Source organism: Vipera ursinii, assembly GCF_947247035.1.
Source record: "Vipera ursinii genome assembly, chromosome: 2".
NCBI classification, from domain to species: Eukaryota; Metazoa; Chordata; class Lepidosauria; order Squamata; family Viperidae; genus Vipera; species Vipera ursinii.
Window position 1 is genome coordinate 228,739,636 of NC_139513.1, and position 21,929 is coordinate 228,761,564.

General features: G+C 40.4%; 2 protein-coding genes across 2 annotated transcripts in view; both read right to left on the reverse strand.

The window, feature by feature from the left end:
- LOC310635566 (guanine nucleotide-binding protein G(q) subunit alpha) overlaps nt 1–21,929 on the reverse strand; it is a gene marked incomplete at its 5' end in the record, with an annotated part of 284,223 nt that overhangs the window by 134,163 nt on the left and 128,131 nt on the right. The gene's annotated exons all lie outside the window — the stretch shown is intronic.
- Nucleotides 1–21,929, reverse strand: part of LOC310637046 (guanine nucleotide-binding protein subunit alpha-14-like) — a 39,210-nt gene that overhangs the window by 1,477 nt on the left and 15,804 nt on the right. Inside the window, exons 2-6 of the mRNA XM_083357311.1 lie at nt 17,208–17,392; nt 7,291–7,445; nt 5,949–6,077; nt 4,382–4,511; nt 612–765 (exon numbers count right to left, since the gene is read on the reverse strand). Of these exons, the coding sequence (XP_083213437.1) occupies nt 612–765; nt 4,382–4,511; nt 5,949–6,077; nt 7,291–7,445; nt 17,208–17,392 (753 nt within the window). The remainder of the gene's footprint in view (nt 1–611; nt 766–4,381; nt 4,512–5,948; nt 6,078–7,290; nt 7,446–17,207; nt 17,393–21,929) is intronic.

The following is a 21,929-nucleotide window of genomic DNA, read 5'->3' on the forward strand; positions in this document are numbered from 1 at the left end:
CTAGAGTTTGCCCAAATTCATTGTTTGTTCCATCAATGACATTATCTAACTCAGAGGTCCCCAACCTTTCCGGATTTGCAGACTGGTGGGGGGTGGAGGGGGGATGGTTCCATGTGAGCAGCTGGCAAGCACGTGCACACTCCCCTGCTGTTCACACGTGGGGATACATGCACGCACGCTCACTTGCCACTTCCGTGGCCCGGTTCTGAGTGGCTCACGGCCCATTAGTGCACCACGGCATGGGGGTTGGGGACCCCTGATCTAATTATCTTCCATCATTCCCTTCTTTTGCCTTCAATGTTTATTGGTATAAGCATAGATATTTTAATCCAGTCCATTGTTTTCAAACATGCTGGATTGAACAGATGATAATTTTTTTGTTCTAGCATCAGTATCCATCTGTTAGGATTAGAATCTGATAATGTGTAACTTCAATTATAATAATACAGACTTAAGTATTCCAAGTAATAAAATCACACAAATTTTGATAGTATAGGAAAGAACCGTGATAGCTGACAGGTTTTACCAAGAGAGTGCCAATTGTGTAAGCAAATAGAAGAAATTATACCCTTGCATAACCGAGATAAGCCCTACTTAGAATAATTATTTACCTGTGAACTGGGGAAAATAGTTAATTAAATGAGAATACATAATTTTCTCTTCTAAAATATCTTTTTTGTTTAAGAACAAGATGATTGAAGATTTCTGAAACCAAGGGTAGGTAATTACTGTTTTAAATAAGGCCTTGCTTTCTTCCAAACGATTCTACAAAAAAAGTATAAGAAGAACAAAGAAGCATTTTTAAATAGGTTATCTTCAAAAATTAAAGTACCTTTATTTAATACTCAAAACAAAATGTACTCATTTTTTGCATCCCGACATGCACACAAAATGTAATTAATTTGGGCAAGTATATTAGCTATCCAGACAATGCCATAAACTCTGTTACACATCTTAAAATAGACATGTGGAGTTGGGAAAACTTCACCAGCCTGTGGACAGAATGTTCCTGGGAACACTGGAACTTCCTCCCCACCACCTCGGGAACACAATGATCCATTTCTCTTGGGGATAGTAGTGCAATAGTTTTGCAGAAGTGTATCTCCCAGAAGAGGAAATGCTTGATTCTGGCACACTTCCAGAAAACTACTGGACCACCTCCAAATGGCACAGTTGGCAAGAAAACAAGTATTCTGTCCCAGGAATGGTGATGTTTTTGTATGACTAATAACATGGAGTCAAAGTGTCTCCATATCTAAAACTGCAACCATACAAGAATTACTAAGATGAGCACTGCTACAAGTTTGAAGTGCTGCCTGATAGCAGACCACTTACTTATAAATGTTTATTATGAGTGCTTTATAGTTATTGTTGCAGTTATCTGCTGGAGGATTTCAATGGACTGTAGGATTGCGATACCGCTAGTCCTTGGTTAATGACCATTCGATAAGCAACTGTTCAAAGTCACTACAATGCTGAGGACGGTGGTCCTCAATGTTCCTGTCATCCCAAGACCACCATAGTTATGTAGCTACGATCTAGACACTTGGCCATCAGCTCCCGCTTACCCAGTTACAGCATCCCAAGGTCACATGATTATGACTGGCAACCTTCCCTGCCAGCTCCCCACAAGCAAAGTCAATGGGGAAGTTGGCAGAGAAGATTGTAAATTGCTCAGATTAACCTCCCTCCACTCACGCAACATGCTCTTTCCTCTGCGCTCTTGATATGCCTTGCTGGCCACCCATAAACCATCCCTGGATCCTCATGCATCCTCCCTGACCCTTGCTATGCTCACACACCCTCACAACCCCTTAGACTGAGCTCACTCAATGCCTCCCTAGCCACTTGTGCACTTTCTCCTACCTGTGAACAGCCATCTCACATCTGTACCAGTTGTTCCCCCCTTGCACACCTCAAGCTTTGCAACCTTTGTGCCATACCTCCCCAGCAGCTCGCTCTGCCTCTCCCACTCGGTAGCAGCCACCCCAAGTTGTACTGCACTCTCCTCCCAAGCCACCTGTGTACCCTCCAGGGCATTTGCGCACCCTTATGCATTCTCTCCCTCTCAGCAACAGCCATTTACTTGCCTGTTGGCCTGCTTGCAATCCACCAGGGATTTGCAAATTTCTGCTAACATTGATTGTTAGAAGCTGGTAGGAAGTTGCAGTGATGGTGCTCATTTAACAACCTACAATCTTCTTTAACAGTGGCCATGGGCACTACTGGGATTGCTATCGTTAAGCAATGCAATCACATGAGATTGTGCTTTATGATTCTATTGCTTAATGATGGAAATTCTGATCCTAATTGCCCTTCTAACTCATAGTCTACCTGTACAAAGTTCTTCCTATCCGAGGTTTTCATTGTGAGCATTTCTATTGAGGATTGGCAGTGGGGGTGGGGTTGTTTAGTTTTTATTTTCCCCCCCTCTGCTGGGTGCTTGCAGCAGGTTTTGGTCACTTCACCTGACCCTGGGACACTGTGACCGTCATAAATATGAATCAGTTGCCAAACATCTGAATGTAAATCACAAGACTCTGGAGATGCTGCAACATTCCAGCTGATCGGCACTTCAGGATCAGTGCCGAGCTCCAGCTGAAGCCTGGCACTGATCCTGGCGCTTCCACTGAGCCCTGACAGCCCCGAAGAAGCACTGATCCTGGCGCTTCCGCTGAGCCCTGACAGCCCTGCAGTTCCAGCCATCTCTCGCTCAGGCTTGCGCAGTGCTGCCACCGGTTCAGCTCATTCCCCTCCCCTGCTACCACTTTTCTAGGATGGTCGCGTACCACCTGCCAGGTGCCAATGTACCACAGGTGGTACCTGTACCACAGGTTGAAAAGCCCTGTCCTAGTGGAATGCTTTGGGCTATGTAGATTATGAGATCAGAAAACTCATTAGTAGGGAGGAAAGACTGAAGGAGGACTTAGGGGATGCTCAAAGCTAATGTCAGTGAGCAAATGGAAGGTGTAGGCAGAGGACCTTTGACCAACTCAGCTGGTACACCAGTTGTTGGCCCTACCTGGAGCAGGAGGACTGTGTCGCAGGAGTTCAGGCCTTTATCCCTTTGTACATGTGATTGTCTCTGAGAGATCACTTAGGAGCCTCAGATGTGTAGAAGTAGTGTCCTGTGTGTTAGCCAGCACAAGTGGTTGGAATAAAGTTATACCTGATTGGTTTCCAAACAGCTTTGAGGTACAATTCCAGTTTTGACCTATGTATGCCGTGATGCTTAGGCACCTTTAGGACCATATATTCCAGCTAGACTTCATCCATCTGACTCAGCTCAGAGCAGTGGTGGGATTCAGCCGGTTTGCACCAGTTTACCAGAACCAGTAGCTAATTTTTTGTTGCCCGGGCCCAGATTTTTTGAAAAAATTTTTAATTCCATTTATATCCCGCCCTTCTCCGAAGACTCAGGGCAGCTTACAAGCTTAGCAGAATGTACTTCCGGAAGCGGCATCCACACAGAGAATTGGTTATTCACATATTTGAATCCCACCACTGGCTTAGAGGCATTGCTCTTCAGGCACTGGCCCTTTTTTGGAACAGCCTCCCTGCAGAGTCAGCTATGTCCCCTTGATCTTTCTTTGAAGGTGGTAAAAACTATACTCTTCCAGAGAACATTTCTTGATCGAGATGCCTCCAGGTCTGATTTTGTGGCTGATTACAGTTAGTCGTTTAACAACCTGTCACTTAAAGATTATTCAAAGTTATGAGACTCCCCTCCCCCCAAAAAATTACATACAGCCCATCCTTGAAATTGCCATATGTGCACAGATGCCATGGTCACATGATTTGCATTTTGGGGGCTCGGCAACTAGCTCGCATTGACGACCAGCTGTAGCATCTCACGGTCATGTGATCATAATCTGCTGTGGTTTTTTTTTGCCAGTTTCCAGTCAGTTTCTGGCAAAAGCTGCCCATTCTGAAAAAGGGATTTACTTAATGACCATGTCTTTCGTGTAAGAACTGTGGTGACTCATTTTATGAACCACTGTGAAAAACAGTCATAAAATTGAATCAGGTCATATGGTGATACCTAACAATCATAGTGACTTACAGCCAAAATTCCAGGCTCAATTGAGATCAAGTTATTTATTGTCATTTATTTATGTATTATCAATCATATATTAGTTTATTTCCAACCATGGATGTTTTATTATTTTTGTTGAGCATGAATATACCTTTGTCAGAAGTCCAAACCAATTATGTTGGTATAGTTTTTATGTTAAGGGCATAGCTGGGCAATTCTCTGTCAAGTTCCTTTTTCCCCCCTAGATAACTGGCACAAATGTCAGCCTTCCATGGTAATATGTTAAGATGCACACATGAGTATTGAATAACTATTTATGACAGCAATTACTTTTCTTTTTCTTACCTCATTATGGGATTCTGCCAGGACTTGGTCATATTCACTCAGTGCAACTAAAAATATAATTGAGGTCACATTTTCAAAGCAGTGAATCCATTTCCTTCTTTCGCATCTTTGTCCACCAACATCTACCATTCTGTCAAAAGGAGCATACATAAATAACTAATCATCCTGTAAAGCACTTCACAAAGCACCAACTTTGAGGCTGCACTTTGCTGGAAAGATATACTGATTTTTGTACAATTGATTTTTACATTTTACATTTGGAAAAAATAACAGATAAATTATGTTCCATTACAATGATGATGGAAAAGTTATTTCAATGGTGAAGTCTGATATCTGAGCTTCACTGCTACCAATTCTATAGTTGGCTCAAATAAAGTGTAACTTCATCCCATCTCTACAACTCTTCCACAACACACATTCCTAATGGCTGCTGCACTAAAAGAGAAGCAGTGGACATGCATAGCGCAAGAGTTAATTTTTTCTTTCCTAACTTCTAATGCACTCAATAAAGTGAGTCCAAATGTGGAAGACACTGAAACCGGACCATAGCAGCTCTCGGGGAAACAGTTACTACTGCTGCCCATGCCAGGTGGGGGAAAGAGCAAGGGATTGCGAGACTGGCTGGGAAACTATCATGGTCTGTTGAAAATGAAGCTCAGGTGATTGCAGCAGCCCAGAAGTGCAGCAGCAGCCAATAGCACTGAAGAAGCCGTAACTTTCCCAAATTTCATTCCTTGGGAGTCATGGGTCCTGGATCTTGGACACATTCTGTAAGTGAGTCCAGCGCAGGTACCTTATTCAAAAATTGCTGCCCTATGATGCACCGTTTCATCCAGTTAAAGGTCAAGACAACCACAGTTTTAGCAATATACAGATTAGGAAATATGGGGCGTGATGACTCAGCAGTTAAAGACAATGAGCTTGTCAGTTGAAGAGCTGACAGCACGGGTTCGAGACCCGAGCTCTGCACAGTGGGGTGAGCTCCCATTACATGCCCCAGCTCCTGACCACCTAGCATTTCAAAAGCATGCAAATGTAAGTAGATTAATAGATGCCACTTCAATGGGAAGATAACAGCGTTCCGTGCTCCTTTGGCATATAGCCATGTGTGCCATATGACCACGGAAATTGTCTTTGGACAACGCTGGGTCCCTTGGCCAAGAAACTGAGATGAGCACCATTCCCCAGAATCGACAACTGACAGGGATTAGAAAATAAAGACTTTTAAATTAAGCACAGTTGAACAATGGAACCAATTACAGACAATATGCTTCTTTTCACTGAATATGATCAAGCAAAGGCAGGGTAGCCTTCCACCATGGGCATTCTAATTTGGACTTGATCTCCTAAATAATATTTTTCAAGTCTTGATGCTATGATTCTGAAATCTTTATTTACAGACAGAAATGGATGCAGCGTAATAGGAAAGGTGAAACAAGACCGGAGAGGATTCATCTAGTCTTAATGTATTTTCTTTAGTTATCCATTTACTGAAAATAACTGGTGCAATTTTTGATCATTTGTGATAATCAGGATGACTAGGAGAAGTCCTTAAGGATAGACTTACCGAAAAAGAACTTTTTGTAGCACAAAAGGGTATTCAATGATTCCAGTGGTTGGTATTCTCACTCTGAGGACATCTTGCTCATTTGGCACAAATGATGGCATAGCAATACGTTCTAAATCTGAAAGGAAACTTCAAAATCAAAGCCACACATCTGTTTAGTTCATGCATTTCATATAATTATAAATTAATTCAACAGAGACTAAAAGTGGTATTTCAGATGAAAGCTAATATAGCAAAAAAAAGGTTTTAAAATCCATTTTATTAAATGTAAATATATTAAAATTTAAAATCAGGATGCCATTGTGGAAATCTTACTTCTACTTAAGTTTGCAGAGAATTGTAATGCTTCTCTATATCTGCCACGGCCCTATATCCTCCTTCTGAAGCCTATATGTTCTGAAAGAAGACCCCTAAAGATTTGACTGAGGAACTGAGATAAAGTGATCTGTAACTCCAATTCTTGTTTGTTTCCCTGTTAATGTTGTTCCCTGATGTGATCTGAAATATGTGCATCTAGATATTACTTTATTTCTGTTTTTAAATTCAATTATTTGTATGTATTCAGAGTTTCTTTGGTGAGCAAAGATGAAGATGATGATAGCCTCAGAGATAAAATATCCAATTATTCTACAGGTAGCTAGATAACGTACAGGAAGCACTTGTAATATTTAACAAAGAAGGGCAATCTACTGGAAACATTTTATATGCATATGCCTCACACAGGGGGAAAAAATGCATTATACTGATGACAGAGTCTCCTAGAATAATGTGATCAAAATTTGGCATTACAATTATTTTTTCGATAGCAATATTTCTTCTCTAATAAAGAAAACAAAAACCAAGCTTCTGGAAGACCTATCAAAATTGAAGGTAAACTCAATGCGCCCTCCCCCTCTGAAAAGAGACTTAAAACTTTCAGCTTTGAGCCTCCAACAATGTCACTAGGTCAGGGGTAGGCAACCTTGTCTGTTTTATGACTCGTGGACTTCAACTCCCAGAATTCCTGAGCCAGCCGGCTCAGGAATTCTGGGGGTTGAAGTCCACGAGTCATAAAAGAGACAACGTTGCCTACCCCTGCACTAGGTCAGCAAGCCCACTGCAGCCCTCCAGGCCCCCCCCCCAAAAAAAAGAGGAAAAAAAGGGGGGAGAAACACTATGTGATCCTGTCATGCATTTGTTTCAACTATGTTTTATTAACTGTTCAAGATCATAAAAACTGAACATGCACACTTAGCAAAATCTATTCATCAACATTCCATACAACAAAGCAATCATAAGCCATACAATTTAAAAAATATTTTAAAATAGCCAAAATGAAATTTGGAAAGATTACCATACTTACTATTTAGCTGAGTCTGACAACTGGTATTCTCTCCGTCGGTGGTAGCACTCCTGGATACCTGGATCTTCCCATAGCCTCTTAATTGCTTCTGCATATTTTCTTTCCAGAGTTTCTATTTTGTCTGTTTGTACCTCTTCAATCATCTGGCTGTCCTCCTGAAATAAGGAGTGGGAGCAGGCATAGTTATAGACTGAAAAATCAGTTTGAACAACAAAAAATGTCAAACTAGACATCAGCTATAGGTTAAGCCACAGGTCTGCAACCCGTGGCTCCGGAGCCACATGCGCCTCTTTCAGCCATCTCCTGCGGCTCCCAGTCTTCTGCTATGTGTAGTCCAAAAAAAAAAGTGGGACTAAAAAAGTTCAACCAATCAATTCAAATATGCAGGGTAGGTGCATATCTCACCTTGGCTCTTCAGTCAAACCCTGTTCTGCGCATGTGTGCATGTACGCGCATGCGCACACAATTTTTGCGGCTCCCAGTTTTTCCTTTTGTGAGGGAACCAGTTCCGAGTGGCTCTTTCACTGTTTCAGGTTGCTGACCCCTGGGTTAAGCAAAGCATAACCAAAAGCACAATATAATCTGTCCAATTCAGCAGCTGGAATGAAGCTTTACTTAGCAGCGATCCTTGTAAGGTTGATTGAGATAACTGTGGCAAACATGCCCAATAGAATTTGATTTATGGAAGAAAAAGCTACATCTTTTATGGTTTCCATGGTGCATCAATAGCTTTGAACTGATGAAGAGAAACCAACAATATTTAAGGAGGGCTGTTTGGAGATGCATGTCGCTTGCTCTATTTTATGCACATCTGAACTGGCTTCAGATTAGACATACAATCTATGCAGAACTCTGAAGGGCTGGCTCTCTTGACAACCAGGAAGACATAAATAACAGAATAACAGACGTGCACCTTTGGCGTCTAGTCATGCTGGCCACATGACCACGGAGACGTCCTCGGACAAGCACTGGCTCTTCGGCTTTGAAACGGAGATGAGCACCGGCCCCTAGAGTCAGAAACGACTAGCACGCATGTGCAGGGGAACCTTTACCTTTACCTTTTTTAGAGTTGGAAGGGATCTTGGAGATCTTCTAGTCCAACCCCCCCTGCTCAGGCAGGAAACCTCATACCATTTCAGACAAATCTCCGATCTCTTCTTTAAAAATGTCCAACGTTGGAGCATCCACAACTTCTGGAGGCAGATTGTTCCACTGATTACCCAGTGGAACACACTGTGTTCCACACTGATTACACAAATACCCTAATTAAAGCAGCCTTAAAAAAACACCTACTTATTGCTATTTGTTATTTCTAAAGTGCCATATTAATACCTATCTGTTTCTTTTAAAAGTTTGCCTAAACTGCAAAGTGATGAACAAAAATTTCATCTTGAATTTGGAGGTAACAAAGCACCTTCTGATTTAGGTACATGAAGACAAGGGGGGAAAAGAATTCACCCAGTTACACTCAACTCAATAAGAGCCTTGGTGGAGCAGTGGGCTAATGCCTCCTTAAGTAACACCAGCTGCCTGCAATTAGTGCAGGTTCGCATCCCACCAGGCTCAAGGTTGACTCAGCCTTCCATCCTTCCGAGGTAGGTAAAATGAGGACCCAGATTGTTGGGGGCAATTAAGCTGACTTTGTAATAATGCCGCTTGGTGTGTGTGTGTGTGAAAGCCCTAATAAGCAGGCATATACATAGAATGAAGGCTACTGCTAAGCTTGTAAGCCGCCCTGAGTCTTCGGAGAAGGGCGGGATATAAATGGAATTTAAAAAAATAAAAAAAATAAAAAAAACTCCTGCAAGCACATGGCTCTTAGCTTATCTTAGAAATATTATAGCTCTTAAATAGACAATAGACAACAATAACCCATATTACTTTGGATTTTTCTCTCTCTTTTCTCAGTGCTGATCTTACAAGTTTATATATAATGAGTGTCCTCCATGTGGAAAGGAAAAAATGTTAAATAAGCAAGCAAGCAGTAACACACAGTGGCATTTGAATTTACTGGGCCAGCAATCAGAATCCCAAACTATTTCTTGCATTTTTCCCCCAACAAAACAAGAATAAGCAACTATGCTCTTCTTAAAGCCTGGCACCTGATCCTACATGTGCAGGCATAACTTTTGGCACTAATGTTCCATGATAGAAATGAATCTAAACTGAAAATAAATATGTCCGTTGCTAAAGTATAGTACTTGGCATTTCCACTTAGACTAGGCTAACTCTCTGATTCCTTTAGCATTAGTCAGAATGTGATTTGATGAACCAAGAAATCAGGCACTTTGGAAATTTTACACAAATGACTGGGCAACAGATGAAAGCATTTTATTTCCATTTGATTATGTGAATAAAATTAACTTGACAGGCATGAGAAGGTCTAGATTTCTCACTTAAATAAAAAATCATGCTAGGTCTTTTGATTGCAATGCATTTACTAGTGCTACTACTAAAAATTTTGGAACTTTGAAATTTTTACTATAAGATTTCGGAACTAACTATATAAAATAAACAGCTTTTCATGAGAAAAAAAAGTTATTTTGTCTACTGTAAGTTATATCATATATAGATTATGTGTTATGGTTCCGATAGATGAAACCCATCAAAAGAACTTTGAGGCAAAATTCTTCCTTAAGGAACCTTTATTCAGGAAACAAAGTATCGGCACTACATAGTTGAACCCAAAAACTAAATTCCCTTCCCACAGATACAAAGTAACAAAGTACAATTCCCACCCACAATAACTGGTCATAAAACACATTCCCCAGTTAGCTTCAAGCATGGGCTTTCTACTCAGCTCCTCAGCCCCCCGAAACGTTGTCAGCTCGCCCTTGAGTTCCCACAGCAGCGCTGTTATTATGGCTAGCTGAGCTTACATCCCAACCCGCCCTGCTGCACCTGAATTCTAAAAGTATGAAAAGCATGTTAAAGGAGAAGAGAAAATGGCTGCATTTTCATCAGTTGTCAGAGCAGGAACATCCAATGTTAGCAGCGTTGACATTATGATTTAAATTGAACACTACAGGGAATTAAAGATTCTGGGCAAAAAACATGTAAACCAAAAGTTTTGATCGGTATTGGAATTTACAAAACGATACAAATTCTTCAGCTTTTAAATATTAGAGAAGATCTTTGAAGAATGGGACCAGAAATTAGTAACTGTGATATCAGTAACAAAGTACACTTCTACGGATGGACAACCATCCAGTGTTAATGAAGGAATGACAGATGTGAAACAAATCTTGCTTGATGCCAAAATAGTAGAATCAGAAATATTGAATTAAGAAATGTGGATTATAAATAAAAAAGGCATTTAAAGTCGAAATACAAGTGACAAGTCAAGAGAATGACCCAGATAAGAACATTTTACTAGATACTGAAAAGAAGGTGGCTGAAGTGTTAACAACTATAGTACTTAGCATTGTGAGCTGCTCAGAGTCATTTGGTTGAGATGGCTATAAAAATTGAATAAATAAATAAATGATTAACCAAGACAATTATAATATCTCTTTTCAGGGATTTAGAAAACAGGCTTGTTAAAAGCTTCAAAGAAGCCTTTGTAACGGGAGAAAGAAGAATTAAAGTCAGATCAAATTGTATAACAATATTTTAATTAACATTTTCAGAAGTAAAAGGAAGGACTCCAAAGCTACGGTAGTTTATTTATAAAAGTTAAAATAAGAGTAGGTAAATTACAACCAGTCTTGCACAATGCCATTATGGTAACCAAGAACAGCTCTAGACTTGCTATGGAGTCTGTTTTCAGGCCTAGTCTACCTCATAAGGCTGGCACCACCATTGCTTTCAATAAACTTACTACAGGTATTATAACTGCAACCTTTTAGTTGACAGATCGTAAAATTCTTAACTCAGAGCTAACGGAGGTAGCAAAATACGTACAGAAAACTACAAACAATTAAAAACCTTGCAGTAAAGCAAATTCTCACTTAAGATGGTTGCAGCTTACTTATAGAATTTGCCACTTCCTTCCAGGAACATACTGTAAACTGAAATATTCTATTATAAAGTCTATTTCTATTTGAAAAGTCATACCCAAGGTGGTCACCATAGTAACTAAGCACTGCCATTTTGTCTGCATCTGTGCTGCACTGGATATTATTATGCCTGCTACCAACTAAATAGCAGAGACTCACCACAGTCGGTTCTTTGATTACTGCATTTCCATGCTATTTGAGGAGGGAGGTGAAAAAATGCACTTGACCAAAATGTTCCCGTATATCCAAATCATACAAAGCCTGCTAGAAATCTGCTTATCTAAGTGCTTAATTTCCGTTATCACCAGTTGAAATCAGCGTACACTGAATTCCTGATAAATAAATTATTTCTTCTTTTACTGATGTGATAAGCGAAGTTGACAAAACCCTACCATGATGCAACATCATAAGGGAAAATAAATTTAGATAGAAAAAAGGAAAATATAGGCTACCTCCTTCAGCAAATAGATCAGATGTCACTATAACAAAGTGTTTGCTTGCCAGCAGCAAACATAAGGACGGAACTAGCCTGCCTGAGCTTCCTTGCTAAAAAGTCCCCGCCATTTAAAAAAAAAAAAGCTCTTTATCGCAGGTTGCCACCAAAATTGTCCCTCACAGAGAGAAAGCTCAGAGAGTAGCTGAAAAATCAGTCATTTCAAAATCTCAAATTGCCCAGGAAAGAAGTTGGGTACCAAGGCAGCAAATGAGACCGGCATATATAACCTCAGTTTGTGGCATTCTGGGTTACTAGAAATTTGTAACCATTTTCAAAGGAACAGTATGAACAAACTGTAATTACTAGGGCAGTGCATGCTTCAAAACCTATTCCCAAAAAGTGCACTGGGCCTCATGAAAGTCCAGTGGAGCTTTCCTGCTCATTAAAGCGCACCATCTTGATTCAAGTCTGAAAAATAAATGCCACCACCTTAAGGAATAAAGGTTATAAAAGCTTTAAAAGCTCAATCAAGCTTATAAATCAGCAACATCTCCTCTTTTTTTCACACTCAGGTAGACAGCTGAAAAAAGAAATCAGACTGCTTTAATGAAGAGCAAAGTGCTGCTGTCTCCCTGACCTAATTATTTCTTCTAGGTAAATTAGGAATATCTTGCCTTTCCCGAGTTACAGTTCCACATATGCAGTTTCCACCTATACCAGCCACTCACTTATCAACTGCCTTGAATTGAGTTAGAAAAGAAGTAAAAATTATTTTCTTTTACTCTCCTTTTTAATTATGTGGTTATAAATGTTAGCACATTGTAACTGTTCCCAAAATGAAGTAAAATTTGATGTTAGTTTTGGATAAGAGAAAGAAATCACTGGGGTGCTCTCTTACTACAATAAAACTGACTGCCACCCAAACCGAACAGCATGTTCTACTAAATTGCTGCTTACCACAGAGAACACCATCCAAAACGGAGCAAAAGATTAGCTGTCTGAGATGACGCCATGGGTTTTGCTCTACATTAACCCTCTTCTCTTGACTGACTTCAATATTCAATCTCTTCCCTATTGCACCTCTCTGCCCTTTTCCCCTCTTCTTCCCAAACCCAGAACATGGCTGCTGCCATGTTCTCTCTTTCATGTTTTGCAACACAGGTAAGTCCTTGACTTACGAGCACAATTGAGTCCAAATTTTCTGTTAGTAAACAAAACACTAGTTAAGTGAATTTTGCCCCATCTTGTGAACTTTGTTGCCACAATTGTTAAGCGACCCATTGAAGTTTTTAACTTAGTAACATGGTTGCTATGTGAATCTGGCTTTCCCATTGACTTCGCTTTTCAGAAAATCACAAAAGAGATCATGTGAGCCTGGGACACTGCAACTGTAATAAATACATGCCAGTTGCTAAGCATCCAAATTTTAATCAGATGACCATAGGGATGCTGCAACTTTCTAAGTGTCAAAAACGGTAACTGGAAACTTTTTTCAGCGCTGTTGTAACTTTGAACATTCACTAAACAAATAGTTGTAAGTCAAGGACTACCTGGATTTTACGCACCCGCGTGTGCACATATATACGAACGGGGCCATGAGCAGGAGTGGCGCAAATGGGGAGTGCTAGTGCCCACATGACACTCGCTAGCGGTGCCCCATTTTTGGCTTGCGGCGCTGTTTTCACCACATGGCACCCTGTTTTCGCCACATGGTGCCTTTTCACTGTGCAGCGCACGGGACATACCATTTGCATAGCAGTGTTGCTAGCACGAGTGGGTGTGAGTACGTGCACTGGCCAGCCTGTCCCGCAGGTTGGCAACCCCTGTCCTAGAGGGTTGCAGTAAAGCTAGAAAATGAAAAAAGTCATGCAATTTGTGGTGGAGGTTTGCCAGAAAAAGCAAGGAAATAACTTGGGTTCTAAGAATCTGAATGTCCAGAGTATGTAAATAGCAGAACAGAGGAAACAAGATGTGAAGGTAAATGGGTGGGTGGGTGGGGATTAGGTAATTAAAACACAAAATGAAAGAAGAAACTTCTTGGAAGCCAAAATGAAGCCTGAAAAAGAATTTCAAATAGGTCTTACAATAGGAGGAGGAAGTTACCTATTTCTATAAATAAACATATAAGGAATTATTATTGTGCTGTGTTGGCTGGAGATAGGAATATTTGTGTACTTTTGAAAAATAATATGTAGAGGACCAAGGTAATTGTAATTTACTTGGAAAGTGGGGTTGGATGCAATTGATAAATAAAATAAAAATACCATGAGGCTTAAAGAACAGAAGGCAATACATGTATAAGGTGGAAATTAGAAAGGGAATAGTGTCCATGTGTGTCTATCTAGTATCCATGTATAGTATCCATTTTCCCATAATCAAACCTGGGGAAACAAACATCTGTAACCCTTCCAATTTTTGATGAAATAATTCCAAAGTCAGTGCTTTAGAGCTATACTGGAGCACTTTGCTTGTTCAAAATATCTGTAATTTTTTTTCCAGAGGAAATAATTCCATGTGGAATAATAATTCTACAATGGAGAATAATTAGGCCAAATTAGTGAGCTCTGGTAGGAAAGACTAGGCTATAATGACTGCCAGGTTTTCTACATCCTGTAAGGAAATACATCACAGGGTTTTTGATGTAGGGCAGGGGTGTCAAACTCAATTTCATTGAGGGCCGCATCAGCATTGCGGTTGCCCTCAGGGGGCTGGGTGGGCGTGGCCAGGGTGGGCGTGGCCAGGGTGGGCGTGGCTAGAGTGCATATGGCCTACTGGGTGGGCATGGCCAGCTCTACATCGTTCGCATCAAGGGTGCCTATGGGGGCCCGGGCAGGAGTGGGACAGATCTGAGGGTCTCTGGCAGAAGGAGGGTCTCTGGGCCAGGGCCAAGGCAGAGGGGGCCGTTCCCTCACTGTTTCCAGGGTGGCTTCGCGGGCCACATGAAACCACTTCGCGGGCCGGATCCGGCCCCCGGGCCTTGTGTTTGACATGTCTGATGTAGGGGGAAAGTGGAGGATGGAATGGAATGTATGCCATTTTGGACTCTTGTGCAAAGCATCAAAGACAAATTCAAGAAAACTGAATGAAACATAAAATAATATGATGTTGGTCACCCAACAGTGGCCAGGCTTGTACTGTCTTCAAATCAAAGTGATTCCTGCTCTTACTGAATCCTCTTTTCATCTTCCTCCTCCATCACTTCCTCCTTGCACACTACCTATCAGCTGTTATAACAGATTATTAGTTTATTAGTTGTTCTGGTAAGAGATAGGACATGGAGTCACACAGATAAAATAAGAATGGAATATCTCTAGTCGTTTCTTTCACCTTGGATAAAAAACAATATTTCCTCTTTGAGCTACCTCATCATCCAGGTTTATGAATCCAAACCGTGTCCTCTCGGGAGATAAAATATTCAGTAGCTGTAACAAATCAGGGAATGAAACCCTTTCCAACCAGTTTGGATGGTCCCAAGACTGCACATAAAACTAAAGTAAGATGAAAAAAAGAATATTGCATATTACTGTAAAACCTTAGAGGTTTTGTTTAGCAGGAGAGACCCATTTACCTGCCAAACATGCTAGCTGGGGAATTCTGGGAGTTGAAGTCCACAGGTCTTAAAGTTGCAAAGGTCGGGGACCCCTGGCTCTGGGGTGATGGTTTTAAATTGGGGCATCCTGGCAGCTTTGTTTAACTTTAAAAACAATCAGCCTCAGGGAATCCCCTAAAAAATGCTTACTGTTCTAATTTTATTGAGTGATATGGGAAAGATGGCGAAATACTGTACGTGGTTTCTATTATTTTAATTAATTTCACACCATAATCCCTAAATATAGGAATAATAATACTGGCCTAATTTATACAGTGGATGCCTGAATTTAAGTAAAAAATAGGAACTAAAAAAAGCACCTCATGTGTGCCATGAATTTATATTATTAAAACTTCTAAACCTCAACCTGACATCCATAATATTTGAGAACAATAGTATTGATCTATATTTCACAACAAAGAAGACGGGCTCTAATGAAGAGAAGATTCCACACTGAATTTATGTTTAAATCAATATTTTCCAAGAGTTTATATACGTTCATGTCTTAATTGGGTCTATGTTCCTTCCTTTTGCATTGTACACATTAGCTACTTCCTTCTGATGAACATCTCTCTCTTGAGTGACTCAAACTGCAAACACATGCACAAGTCTATTTCAATATGATTTATTACTGCTTTTGGCCAGCAGATAAAACAGAAACAGAAAAACACAAATAAGCATAATATAATAAAACATTTTAAATCCTCTTGTGGAAGGTTGGGTGTTAAAGGGGTTGCGAGCAGTTTAACAACGTAGTGCAAAGAAGTGGAATTAAAGATTGGTCAATATCTGGTAAAACCTACCTGATAATGAAAAATCCAACAAAATGGCAGCACCAGCTAACAACAGACCCGTATTGGCTAGCTGTTGTAGTTATTAACAACTTTCAACTTGCTAACTGGTATGATAACTGATGCAGTCCTACAACATCTAGTTGAAAACAAGCTCTTTCCACCTGGGGACAAAGGAAACTACCCAAACAGCAGAGAGACAAAAGATCAATAGAGGAAAACTGAAGGAATCAAGATACCTTATGGAAATAATATGGTGTCAAACTCAATTTCATTGAGTGCCGCATCAGCATTGCGGTTGCCCTCAGGGGGCCGGGTGGTATGGCCAGGGTGGGAGTGGCCTACTGGGTGGGCGTGGCTACAGTGCATATGGCCTACTGAGTGGGCATGGCCAGCTCTACATCGTCCGCATCAAGGGTGCCTATGGGGGCCTGGTCAGGAGTGGGACAGGTCTGAGGGTCTCTGGCAGGAGGAGGGTCTCAGGGCCAAGGCAGTAGGGGCCGTTCCCTCACTGTTTCCAGGATGGCTTCGCGGGCCACATGAAACCAGTTCGCGGGCCGGATCTGGCCCCCGGGCCTCGTGTTTGACATGTCTGGTCTGGATGAAGACAATAGAAACAAATACCTGACAACATCAAGCATACTGAAGTCAAGAAGGCTAAAATGAATCATCAGAGTGAAGGAGATCTTAAAGTCCAACACAGTGGCAGAAATAATATCAAGGCAATTAGATCCTGGGCAATTCCAGTCATGAAATATACAGCTGGAGTAGTGGATTAAGTTCAAGCAAAATGAAAAGGCCTGGCTAGAAAAACCAGAAACAAAAAGACTATGAAGCATACCCTTCATCCACACAATGACAATGTCAGACTCTACTTACCAAGGAAAACAGGTGGGCAGAGAATTGAAGAATAAAAAAGGACATTGGAAGAATATCAGGGCAGTGACAAAAATGCAATGAAGCTACTACACCATGAAGGCTTACTGAATATTGGACAGAGCAAAATCCTTACAGGGCCAGTATATAAAAAAAACTACCAGTACTTTTTTTTTTTACTTAATCTGACTTATACAAGTAATTTCAATTTATGTGCAATAATATACCTTGCTTTGTTCAGATGAGTATGGTATTTGTAAAGCATCCATAGCGCTCACCATAGCTTGCATAGCAGAATATATGTTTTGATAAACCAGTTTTGTGTAGTTTTTACGCTCTTCTTCTGAAAAGCCTGATCCATGAATTATCTTCATCTGTTTGATAAATGTACTTTTCCCACTTTCTCCTGTACCTGCAAGAAAGAAAATAAATCATTAAGCAACATGGAGAAAGTGGCAAATTTTTAAAGGGAAGGGAAGTTTTATTCCTTCTTGCTAATGTCAACTGACACACACACAGGCCTACCCAAAGAGTTGCAAATATAATATCTCTAAATAAGGAGACGGCCTGAAGCACATTGGCAAAATTTCAGTTTTTATATAAACAACAACATACATATGATTAATGCTTTTAAGCCACTATAAAGGTGTTCTGTACCAGCCTGCTACCGGCCCTGCAGAAAAGGCAGGGACAACCCCTTTACAAACGGCAAGAGGCTGGAATTAAGCCTGCCAAATTTATTAACATAAAACAGAGCAAAACAAGACACCAACCATGAAACAGGAGCTATGAAACAGGAACTAATCAAGCGGTTGCCTTCAGCAAACCAGCCCTCCCATGCATTCCCCTTTTATACAGTTCAGGGCGTGGCTTCTCTCTGCCTCCTTCCGAGGTGCCCCATTGCCTTCCTCTGTTTACTCCTGATTGACTGCCTCCTGCGTCGGGCATCCTTGAACAGGGCCAGCTGTGGGTCATCTTCATCCACGCTGTCAGGCTCACACAGCTGGGTCTCCGTCGTGACCAGGTGGGAGGGGCCTGGCTGAGGGCTCTCATCAGCAAGATCTTCAACCCCCTCAGCAAGCTCTTCAACACCCCCCCTCCTCCTCTGAGTCGTCCGACCCAACTGCCGAACCCACAGGCTGACCCTGAATCACAACAAAAGGAAGCCAGAGGCAGGGATTGAAAACATTACATTAACTCACAAGAATATGAAAGAATACGTCTGTTATTGAAAATCTTTATAATACACCTACATACCTATTACTTTGGAAAGAACAATTTTTAAACAGTCACAACAGAAACCCCACTCTTTACGTAAATTTGCAACTGGTATATTCAGCATAATTTTTTTTCTCTTAAAGTGTTACTAAATAATCTACTTAGATATTGTACATTATATCTTTAAAAGGTTAGAAGCTATAGGAATGGTGATTTGACTGCTTTACAGAAGCACACTACATTTTCATTAAATCCCCCCCCCACAAATATTTTTCCCAGGCGTCCACTAGAGGTCCCTCAATACCACAAATGAAAATATTGAGGGATTGAAAAACTCAAATCCTTCAGATGATCTGAAAATGTCTGTGTCTCCAGTATGGTTTTCAAAACTACTAAGGAGATTTTGAGTAATGAAGCTAATTATTTCCATCAATTTCTCTCTGCATGTACTCGTTATTTTTACTCATATGTGTTTTAAGAGCTTAAATTATTCTTATTTATCTTTCACTTTTTCTCTTTCACTTAGCCAATACAACACTATGGCTTCATTTTCTCTTTTTTAACCTCCCCTTAATAGCTTCTCAGAGTTTTTTGTTTTTTTTAAAAAAACGTTAGTAATTTGGCCTGCAGACAGTTTCTGTCTTTGAATTCACTAAACAATATATTTCACTGGTAGAATGCCCTGGTTGGGTTGATATAAGAAGCTCAATTCATTAACTTGTGAAAAATCTAACTAATTTAATTTGTGTTAACAAGGTGATCACTAGGTTTAGACACACTGTAGCACTTTAAATTACCACTAGACAACTCTTGCCTAATTGGGTAATCATCCCAGAGATATTTCCTTACCTCAACAGAAAAACAGAATGACTACTACTGGGCAAAAGACAAATAGTGGGAGCCAGAGAAACTTCCGACTTCCTCCTGGCTTCCCCACTGAGTTTTCTTGTGGGAAGTTGGCAGAGGGCATCAGAGAACTTCTCTCCCTTCCTATCATTCTGTTCCTTCCTTCCTTCCTTCCTTCCTTCCTTCCTTCCTTCCTTCCTTCCTTCAAAACAAAATGGATAAATGGATAAAAGTTTTAAAAATTAAAAACAGCAATGAGCATAGATTTAGAGAGGCACAGGTTTTCTTGAAGGACAATACAGCAGAGCACTGGCAGGCCATTGCTGTTAAGCTCCAAATACACAAGTAAACTAGGTCTGGTACTAAAAAGGAAACAGTGCTGGTGCAGTCTGGTTGCCAAGTGAAAGCCATTCTGAAGCCAGAATGTGTTTCTCTGTGTCCAAATTAACACACTTCTGCAAACAGTCAATCAAGCCATCTATATAGAAACTAAAGCACTATATGCAGCCATGCTTTTTGACAGTCAGTTTGACAAAACTGGCTGACAAACTGTACTCAGTAAGTAGTCCTTAATGGTACTACATCTACATGGAGGGAAGTAAGTGGCAGGCACCAGATGGTTCGATCTTAGGCCCAGTACTCTTCAATATCTTCATAAATGACTCTTATGAGGAATAGAAGGGGAACTCATCAAATTTGCAGATGACATTAAGCTGGCAGGAATAGCCAACACCCCAGAAGTCAAGCTTAGGATTCAAAAAGATCCTCACAGACTTGAATAATGGGCCCTATCCAACAACATGAAATTTAATGTGGAGAAAAGCAAGGTTTTACACCTAGGCAGGAAAAATCAAAGGTACAAGTATAGATTAGACAAAACGTGGCTCAAAAGTAGTAACTGTGAGAGGGACCTTGTAGTCCTAGTGGACAATCACTTAAATATGAGTTAGCAGTGTGTAGCAGCAGCCAAAAAAGCTAATACAATCCTCGGCTGTATAAAGAGAGGCATAGAATCAAAATCAACTATTAGTAATGCTTTATAAATGCTTAATAAGGCCACGCCTAGAATATTGCATCCAGTTTTGGTCACCACATTCCAAAAATGATGTTGAGACTTTGAGGAAAAAGTGCAAAGAAAAGCAACTAAGATGATTAAAGTCCTGGAGACTAAAACATATGAAGAACAGCTGCAGGAATTGGGTATGTCTGGTCTAGAGAAAAGAAGGACTAGGGGGTGACATGATAGCAGTATTCCAGTATTTGAAGAGCTGACCACAAGAAAGAAGGGATCAACTTATTTTCCAAAGCACCAAAAGGCAAGACAAGAAACAATGGATGGAAACTAATCAAGGAGAAAAGCAACCTGGAATTAAGGAGAAACTCTCTAACAGTGAGGACAATTAACCAGTGGAACAGCTTGCCTTCAGAAGTTGTAGGTGCTTCATCACTGGAGGTTTTTAAGAAAAGACTAGACAGACACCTGTATGAAATGATATAGGGTCTCCTCCTTGAGCAAGGGGTTGGACTAAAAGACCTTCAAAATCCCTTCTGATAGATTGAAAATTTTTGTCAGTATTCTGAATTAAAATGTATGCAGTTCATGCTCTCTGGTGGCTACGTTCTCATTTGGCCTTATAATCCAGCTGAAGTTCTTTCATAAAACTGATTTTAAAATATTTGTCGTAACAGGAAATACATTGAAATGCCATAGAATCTTGTGTGCTTAAATAATACTGCCGTCTCAATACAGGCACAAATCTGCAACAATATCATTCAATGAAGCAGTGTTTATTTTAGATGTCTAAGAGTTAAACCCACAATTTCAATATCTAGAGATTGTTATGGTTTTCCTGAAAGAAATTCATTTACAGCAATCGGTTCTTGCTGCCAATTGTTCTCCTTTTCCATTTTCCAGTGAAGCACAAGAGCTGGCAAAGAGGCTTTACTTTCTCCACTATAATAAGATTAATTTACAACCTGCTGATGTTTCTGTAACCAGTGGCTGATCCATACAGACTCTGAAGTTATTCCACATTCTTCTAAAATCAAAAGCAAGATTCATTACCTCAAGCAAACATACAAGCCTTTGTTTCTCAATTCCTACAGATTCATCACCTGATGATATAATGAAGCTATCATGGCACATCTCCACACAGCATTTTGTAATGAGCAGAACAATTTTGGATGTAGCCTTAAGGCATGCAAGCATCTACCTATGGGAAAATTAATTCCAGCTGTGATCAGAGGCTGATTTTATATAATGGTGTCCAGAAGATAAACACATATATTCAACCTCAAGTCAAAAGACCATTTAACAAGTAAGTACTGTAATAAACTATTAAGATAAACTTGCCACAATCTGGTATCCTACAGATGCACTAAATATAATTCTTATCATTATTTCCAGCGTGGCTGATTTATAGTCAAACATATGAAAGTGGGAGAGGAATATCAGATTATGAATTTGGTCTAGACATGACCCAACTCCCATAAAAATGTGAAGAAGCCAGACTCCAGTAGTTATCAAAACCCTATCAATTTCAGACCACAGAGACTTTACAAGCACAAAAGCTACTTTTCATATTCTAACTACAGCAGAAAGAGAGAGAGAAAAAATAACTGAGATGGTTATGCTGACAGCAGTCCTACTCCTCTGAAATGTAATTTTCTAGTTCTCCAGTACTATTTGGCTCACTGAAATTTAATTGCTTCATATATAGTTAAACATATAAAGCTAGGGCAGAGGACAGACTTAAAAGCCCCTGCAGCTTTCAAGAAGTTCCAGGGAGCAAGGGAGTAACACCAGGTATTAAGGCAGACATGTCAAACACAAGGCCGGGGGGCCGGATGCGGCCCGCGAAGTGGTTTTATGTGGCCCGCGAAGC